The following is a 9,020-nucleotide window of genomic DNA, read 5'->3' as shown; positions in this document are numbered from 1 at the left end:
AAAAAAAAAAAAAAACCCACTCTCTCCCAGTCTTAAGATTAAAGTAACGTTTTCAATTGAAAAATTCTCGTAGACTAAAAATACATTATTTTTCTAGTCTACAGCTCACTGAGAAGAAACTGCTAATATGAAATCCCTGTTATATTACTTACACCTTCCTACTATCTGATTATGGTGTTTTTAATTCAATCTGCATTGCCCCTATCAATTGTAGATCATGGAGGGGGAGTGGGGGAAGAAAAATACCTAATCCTCTGAGATGTTGTTTAATAATCCTAGTAATTTCTGTTTCGCTTTCTTTAAATACAGCACTTGTTTGATTATTGTTAAACAACATTAAACGCATGGCTGTAATGTCAAGGGCTTTATTTATATTTTCTAAAAATGAGATATTTAACACAACAATAGAGTCTATACAACAGTATTGCACAGTTTGATAACTTAAATGCTAGGTTAAAATTGATAGGTGTATTGCAAATTAAGAAACAAGTAAAAAAAATCTAAATTCTCATATGGTTTATTATTCAGCAAACTGTCTCATCGAAAAGACTGGGACATCTTTAAATTTTAGTGGTTTATCCCTAAGATATTTGATGTGCTTCTTCTGACACAGCTTAAAAAAAAAAAGTCTAGGTTCTGTGATGTGTTTTATTGTCCCAAATGAATCATCTTTGGACCCCTATTAGGGAGAGTGTTGTGCTTCCCCCCCCCCTTCTTCTCTCTYTCTCTCTCTGTCTTTTAAGACATTAGAAATAATAACCTGATTTTAACTACTTACTTTGAGTAGTACTTTACTTGTCATTCCACTATAATCAGTGGGTTGCTATCTTTTTTTGTCCTTTATTAATTGCTTTAGGGAGGGGGTGAAGCAGTAAAATGTTAGTTTCAGAGGTGTGAAATACTTGTTTTATCACTAAATTGTATATGATGATCATCCAGTGTTTTCTGTATTGGGCTTCTGCAGCAAGGGCTTTTTGAGGGCTACTCAGACTAGGTTTGCTGSCTGCTTTTAGACTGAAGCTGTAGTGTGAATCAGCAATGAAAATGTGTGTTTATGATGGAAAATGTTACCCAACTTAAAGTATAATTTTGTCACCAGTACTGAACAAATCCTCAACACTTGCACTTTTTTCTAGGTAATAAATAATGCTTGTGCTACTCAAGCCATAGTAAGTGTGCTTTTAAATTGTGCTCATCAAGATATCCATCTAGGAGAGACTCTGTCAGAATTTAAAGAATTTTCACAAAGTTTTGATGCTGCGGTAAGTGCCTACTATTTTCTGAATTTAAAGTATTATASTATTGTACATACAATGGCTTATAATTTTATTCTGGTTTTTGATTTTTTAGATGAAAGGTTTAGCACTAAGCAACTCGGAAGTAATTCGGCAGGTTCACAACAGTTTTGCCAGGTAACAGGGTGTTTTAAATGCTTTGCATGTAGGCAAAATTCAGGCAATTCTTTTTCACTGCAGATTTTTTTTTATTGTCTTTGCAGGCAACAGATGTTTGAATTTGATGCAAAGTCCTCAGCAAAGGAGGAAGATGCATTTCACTTTGTAAGCTATGTTCCTGTTAATGGACGGCTGTATGAACTAGATGGATTAAGGGAAGGACCAATTGATTTAGGTAATATTTTATATCTTTTTAAACRTCTTTCATTTTAACAATTTCTTTAAATCAAAGCTTATTTGAGAGAGATCCTGTAGAATAATTAGTGATGACAGGAAATAAAGATGTCTGTTCAGCCTACTAAAGTCAGGAGGGCCAACCTCAGATTGCCAGCAGTTAGGACATTCTGAATGCGTGAAGTTTCAGGACGGAGTGTTGTTCTGAAACTGCGCCTGGCTGTTCTGGCCTTGAAATGAGATTTAACCTCTGTCTTAGTATCTTTGCATTGTACCTCACATAAGTAAGAGGTAATTAATTCTGTGTAGCTATTATTTCTTCAAGGAGCTTTGCAAGTGTTGAGCATTGTTAAAACATGCAAACTTGGCTTAAATGTATAACAGAATATATTATTATGGAGGAGGAGGAGGGAGAATTGTGTATCAGCCTGTCTTTTTCTTAATTTATCATTACCAGTTAGTCTTTTGTGTCATATAAAAATCATACATAACTTACAATTTTTCTGTTGTTTCTTGTCATCAACAAAATAAATGTTAGATGCTTTTGCCCTTAAAATGTAGTTCTGCTCCATTGCTTTGGCCAGTACATTTACCTAAATATTATTATTCAAAAATGTGTCGTCCTCCTCCTAAAAAGATAACCTGAATATTTTGAGACTGCAGTTGCCCAGGAAAAATTTGTTACATATTCTGTCTGATGGTGGTGCATAAGCCTGAATTATGTAAATCTTGAATTTGCAATAAGCTTTGCAAAGAAGTTTAGTTTTTTCTTCCTTTGTGTTTTTTCTAGGTGCATGCAATCAAGATGACTGGATAAGTGCTGTGCGGCCTGTCATAGAGAAACGTATACAAAAGTAAATAGTCATGATGCTTTTAAAATATAGCACCTTATATGTGTGGAAAAATTCCTTATTCTTAACTTCCTTTGATTAAAGGCTTTCACCTGAATTTCTAAGAAATTAAGCTTATGCATCATTATGTGTATATTAATATGCAACTAAATGAAATACATTATTTAATGAAAGTAGGTATCTGTATTGTGAAGAGATGCTAACTCTGTGTTAGACAGCTGTGGATCTTTGTGAGTGAAAACACCCAAACGTTATCCACAGTAATAACACACTCGGTTATCTCTAACTCAAAATACCAGATAATCCAACGTTACAACAGGTGTTTATAGAAAGTGAGTCTTCCTTAAGTAGCTTGTGGCTTGCTTTGGAAATTTAGGCTAGAAAAAAATACTATCAAAGTCTTCCAGCATCTCAACTCTGACCCCAAACTGCAGCCTCCAAAATGTGTTAGAAATAAAATGTTGGAATTACCCTTTTTTAGGAAGTAATTTTCAAAGAGTCTTTTACTTGTACACTGGTATTTGATAAAGAAAACATTTACTGCCAGATCACATTTGGAGAATTTAAAAAGGATTACAAATTTAATTGTTCAACTTACTTTTCACATTTTGTGGAAAAGAGGTCTCAAGCATTTACTAACAAGAAGTAACAATGATGAGAAAGTTAAAAAAAATATATATATATATATATGTATATATATATAGTACGCAGCAGTCCTGTGCAAGTAATGCTGTCAGCCATATCATATATATTTTGTCTCTTGGTCACAGTTTCAAATTTTTGTTTCTTGTGACCACAGACAGAAATATTGTAACATCTTGGGAGAGCACATTACTGGAAGTTACAGTTTGAGTAGTGCTGATCCAAGATATGAGTTTATTTTGTGATAGGATTAGATCTGCAGCGCAACTTAATTTCATAGCTCTGTTTTTTTCCCTGCAAAATACATTCCCTTATAATGAAAGAAACCCTGGTAGAGATTTTTGAGTTGTCATGTAAAAAGATTAATTTTGAAAACTTCTTGCTCCTCTCATTTAGATACAGTGAAGGGGAGATAAGGTTTAACTTGATGGCCATTGTATCTGACAGAAAGATGATATATGAGCAGAGGATTGCAGAGTTACAGCGGCAACTTGCAGAGGTAGGTCAGGGTATTTAAGTTACTGGAGCTGTTTGATGGTAATAGTTCTGTGTCTTCATTATTCACCTCCTCTGCCTTCCTTCTTCCCTTGCTCCAAAAGGAGCATTAACCAAGAAAAGCAGGGAAAGGATTATAAGATGCCTGCCAAGCATACTGCAGTGCTGTGCAGAGATACCTGTGGCAGCTCTGGTTAGTTCTGGGTGAGCTAATTTGGACCCTAGGTGCAGTATGACCACATCATTGTGGCTCTCCGTTCTGGTTAATATGCTGCAGTAGCACAACTATTCTTTTCCTGGTACCTGAGTTATAATTAACTGCAGAAATTCCTAGAATTCTCCTGTAACTGTAAGCAAAACCGACTGTTTATGTATAGGAATAGAAATATCATAAAGACAAGACTTTTCTTTTTTTTAAGAAAGGCATGCTGTAACTTCATCATCCATTTAACTCTTTATATTTTTGTGGAAGGAGGAACCTATGGATACAGACCAGAGTAGTAATATGTTAAGTTCTATACAGTCAGAAGTTGCAAAATACCAGATGCTAATCGAAGAAGAGAACCAAAAATTAAAAAGATACAAGGTATGTAGCCTTTTTCTGATCAAACTATTGAAAAAAATCATAAGAAAAAGCCAGCTTTCGTGTCTGTGGGAGGCTATTGCAATTAATCTGAAGGAATTGGATAGGTATTAGAAAGGCCCGTGTGTTACGTATTTTATGTAAATTGGCATGTTATTCCTGAATTCACAGCTTGCTTCCTTTTAGTATAAAGCTTGCAAGTCAGTGTTTGATGTTCACTATAGCTCCTTGTTTAGTGCTTTCTTTATATTTTTCTCACTTTATTTGCTTTATTTATTAAGCACAGTGAGTTCTGAAACTCCTGCAAAGAAATTGCTTTATGTGCCCCAGAAGGCTGATCAGCATGTTACAGCTAGAATCACTAATTATGCTACTATAGTGGCTACTTGATAGGATTTTTTTTTTTTCCATTTTTACTAGGACTTTGAAGTGTTAGTCTTGTTGTCTTTTCCTACAGAGCATTTATGTTGGCTCTTTGAGCCCTCCTTGCCATTAGTGAAGAATGTTGATTCACCAGTAGATAAGAAGGATAATTAAAGGATAAATGGTATTAATGAAAATGAGAAAAGGGAAAGCTTCTCTGATATCATAAGTTGCAATTTTTTTTTTTTTTTTTAATGATTCCAAAATACTTTTCAGGGAATGTTTTGAGAAAATAAAGCCAGGTAACCAGATTGTTTTTTGTTCTGGATTTTTTTTCTTCTTTAATTTCATAACCTTTTTTGGATAGAAAGTGCCTAGATAATTATCTAAATTAATTGTTTCAAAATAAGTTACCTTCAAAGGAACTGTATGAACTTTGAAGATGCATATATCAAAGGGTATAGAAACCTTTTTTTTGCAGAAACTGTATTTTGCTAATTTCTAGAAGGTACAAGAGCAATATTTCAGTAATTCTAATGATGATAATTTCAAATCGGTTTCTACAGGACATGTGTTAAGTGCCTCTTCAAAGTTGTAAAGTGTCATGCTTATCTGTCTTTAAAGCACTGTCTTGCAATCTCTATTCCATAGGATCATGATATAATTGAAGAAATTATACCAAAAAATAAAATACCCCAAAGCATGCAGTTTACCAAGCGTGCAAGTAAGCAAACAAATGAAATTGGTTGGGCAAAACACTTAAACTTATTAACTGGATGTGAAAAATCATGGAAACACTGCATGAGGGTCTTTTTTCTTTTCTTTCTTGTTCTTTTTTTTTTTTCTTTTTTCCTCTCCCTCCTCCCTCTTCCTTTAGGATCTCTCCTCTGGGTCTAGGGAGGTCATTCCTCCCAGTTTAAAAAAAAAACAAGCAGAACTTCTTACTTTTCTAAAGGGTTGAACCATTGTAGCTGCTGCAAATTATTCAGCGTAATGAAAATAATTATATTTTTGCATTGCTAAAATGTTTAAGCATTCAGCCAAGGTTCAGGCCATGACTGGCTAAGGAGYGTAAAAATGCATAAGATGATAAAACACAATTTAAGTTAAACAAAAAGTGAAAAGTTCGGATAGCAATACTTGTCAGTAACTTAAACCATAGAACCTACTTAATCCCTGAGGGCTTTTGGCTAATATGGCAAAAAAACATAGGGAGAGTTTGTCCCTTACACAGTAAATTCATCTAGCATGTACTTTCTTACCTGGTGTGTTCAGAATTTTATTACTTGGACTTTATTTTTAGCTGGCTGATATTTAAAAAGAGCCAATTTGGGGGAAGAAAAATCCCCTTTTAGTCATAATAATTTTGTTACTGTTTTAATATTTTTAGATTGAAAATATTAGAAGAAAACATAACTACCTGCCTTTCATCATGGAATTATTAAAGACTCTAGCAGAACACCAACAGTTAATACCACTAGTAGAAAAAGTAAGTATTTTTGGATGACTTTTTAGAAATGGTGTATTACTATAATTTTTCATACCTTCTACTTAAAATTAATACTGTAGTCAAATATCTAGGAAGCATGCATGGCATGGGTTTATTTATTTGAAATTTCTACTTTCACCCATATTGCTGGTTTATGCAATAGTACCTTGCAATTCTGAAGAGGTACCATTTCAGCTGAGATGGAGGGATGGAGGCACCCACCAGCTTTGCTTTTCTGTGCAAAGGCAAACCGTATCTCCCCTTTGATAACCTAAACAAAGCTTTCTAATGGGGATATATCCAGAGGCAACCCGGTATCAACCCAGATGATCATGTTACAGGATGTAAAATGGTACAACACAAAGCATATGTATATGTGTACGTTTAAACAATCTTCAGCTCAAAAAGGGGTGCCAGAATGAAGCTGGGAACTCTACCACGTGCTAACTGGAGTTGCACATCATAATTCTAGTAGAAATTTCAAATTTCCAATGTGGAGAAGCCCAAATCATGTCTATGTGCAAGGCTGGTCCCTCTTGCCTGGAATCATAACACTCAGTTCTGTTNTTTCTGTCAACACTAGATGGCAACCTTTGCACAGAACTTCTGATAATTTAAACTGCTTGAAGAAATTTAGCTCTCCGTTTTCTCTTTCCTGATACTGATGTACTGGCTCATTGTTTTTGCCTTTTTATGGTGTCTAGCTATTAACACTGATTTTTCTATTAAGGTTTAAATTAAGACATGTTTATTAAATTATGTAACATGTCTCCTGTTGCCCTGTCAAGGATATTAAACTGTATGGGTATTGGAGTAGTTGACTTGAATTGTAATAATGTCATAGTGCTGGCTTGCATGTGTACCATGTGCAGTAGACAGGATCTCTAATTTTGAACTCACATTGAAAAAAGAGCTATATATTATTTAATGAGCTCATTCATTTAGCTGAATTTACATATGAGTAGGCTTGTAGGCTACTAGTTTATAAGAGTAGCTGTTTTGGAAATGTCTAGATTTATACTATTAAATTATCTGGGAGATACAGAAGGCAAAGACGAACTCTTTCAGTAGTTGTTTGTGCTTCTCTCTATGCACGTACAGGTCTAGAGGAACTACATTGGCTTAAATTTGTTCCAAAAAATGTAAACTACCTTTAATTTTTTTTTTTTAGTTTTGAATTCAACTCTTAAAAATCCATACAAAGTAGGAAAATCTTAATTCATTTGCATATTAATAGAGGTGGTTATTATAGAGCTTGGAATATTATAATAGGTTATAATAGAGCTAGAAAAAATACAAATTATTGTCTTATCAGAGTTTAACATCATCTCCCTTTGCTTTCTAGGCAAAAGAGAAACAGAATGCCAAGAAAGTTCAGGAGGCCAAGTGAAGATGACTTTGAAAAATGCGTACAATTATGTGCTTCTGAAACTATTTTCATGACAGCAAATAAAACTTTTCATAAACTTTGAATTTTGTCCAGCGCACGTTTAACAATTGTAACAGTTTGTCTTGTACTGTATGCACGGGTTTAAATTTTTTTTTTTCTTCCCCTGCATCATGTGCATGTAGTACTACTAAGTAATGTTTAGATTCTCTTGATCAAATTCAGTGTTTAACAGTCTATCGGACTTCCGAAAGCTTGGGAAATAGATCTGAAAATATACCCATGCCTTCTGTCCTCTCCCTGAGGAAATTGTTAAACTGTTCTGTCCCACTTAAATATGTGATGATGATGATGATGCAGAAAATGCCATGACTTCAATATACGCATGAGCTTTCTTTGCTCATCCCTATTAACAATTATAATGCTGACTGTTCAGTGACATACCCTGTGTCTTTGTTTTTATCAAGTTTGTTTCTAATTTTTTACAGAGCTGAAAAGTATGAATTTAGCTGTAGAAACATTTGCAAAGACCAATGTATAATCTCAAAAGATCTGCATTGCTATAGTAGAGGAGATAATAAATATTCCCATTTTTATTTTGGCAAACATTCTTGATGTGGTATTTTATTATTGGATAAGATGATTAGGATATGTATAGGAGGTCATCAACCTTTTGACTTTTTGAGTATATATGTTGTAAATTTGGTTTAGAAAGAAGGTACACCATTGTTTGGGGGAATTAATTTTCTTGGATATAATGTAATATCTGTTTGATAGTATCCTGAAGTTAACTTTTTAAAACAATATGTTTCAACTAACCTTGGGAGGTAAGAGGAAGTTCAACCATATAAGAAAATACATGTATCGAGAGTCTTGAATTTCACAGTTGAAAGGGGGGGGGGGGGAAGATTTGACAGTGATTCACACTTTCTCTCCTGTGTATAGGTTAGCATTTTAATTAGTATTCTTACTTGGTGATAGCATTGCTTCTAGCTTAGTGTTGAGGTAACTGAAGGCAGTGTTTAGTGTGCAGAGAGATGGTAATAACTGTCTGACTGACCTGTCTCCCACGGGCCAAAGGGAATGTCCAGGGGTGGAGGGAGCYCACGTGGCAGCCTACCTTCTGCCAAGCGCCGCACAGATTTGGAGGACAGATAAGCAGACTTTCTTGGTAAGGGTTGTATCATATATATGCACTGTGCGTGTATGAATATATATAAATTTTAAGAAGTGTACTATATGAAAATTATATAAGTTTTAGAAGTGTTCTATATGGGTATAGATATGTATAAGGATAGTATCRTATTTATAGAGCATTTCATATATATGTATTGTATAGTATAATACCGTATTCAGAGAATTTTTAGGAACTCCAGAATGAAATAAACTGTTATCTATTGCTGCTCCATAATTTGGTGTGCATATATATCAACAGGATAAAATTTTGCTGAAGAGGTAAAACAGAAACTGTACTCCTCTACCTCTGAAAGGATCCATTTTTGCTGTGGCTGGAAGGGTAAGATCTGTTTCAGAAAAACGCATGAGATCCACATCTCCGTTTAGTACAAAATTGATATGGCTA

At 34.4% G+C, this 9,020-nt stretch overlaps 1 protein-coding gene across 2 annotated transcripts in view; it reads left to right on the top strand.

Annotated features, from left to right (window-relative positions):
• The window catches only part of UCHL5 (ubiquitin C-terminal hydrolase L5), an 18,329-nt gene extending 10,285 nt beyond the window's left edge, over positions 1-8,044 (top strand). For both annotated transcript variants that reach the window (XM_026089151.1, XM_026089152.1), the window contains 8 exons: positions 1,137-1,262; positions 1,351-1,412; positions 1,499-1,629; positions 2,419-2,482; positions 3,518-3,620; positions 4,089-4,202; positions 5,953-6,051; positions 7,397-8,044. In XM_026089151.1, the coding sequence (XP_025944936.1) occupies positions 1,137-1,262; positions 1,351-1,412; positions 1,499-1,629; positions 2,419-2,482; positions 3,518-3,620; positions 4,089-4,202; positions 5,953-6,051; positions 7,397-7,441 (744 nt within the window). In that variant the 3' untranslated portion in view covers positions 7,442-8,044. The remainder of the gene's footprint in view (positions 1-1,136; positions 1,263-1,350; positions 1,413-1,498; positions 1,630-2,418; positions 2,483-3,517; positions 3,621-4,088; positions 4,203-5,952; positions 6,052-7,396) is intronic.
• Positions 8,045-9,020: the final 976 nt, after the last annotated feature.

The sequence above is a fragment of the Apteryx rowi genome, unplaced genomic scaffold (assembly GCF_003343035.1).
Source record: "Apteryx rowi isolate R43461 unplaced genomic scaffold, aptRow1 scaffold_80, whole genome shotgun sequence".
Taxonomy (NCBI): Eukaryota; Metazoa; Chordata; class Aves; order Apterygiformes; family Apterygidae; genus Apteryx; species Apteryx rowi.
This window is presented reverse-complemented; position numbering and strand designations above follow the sequence as displayed.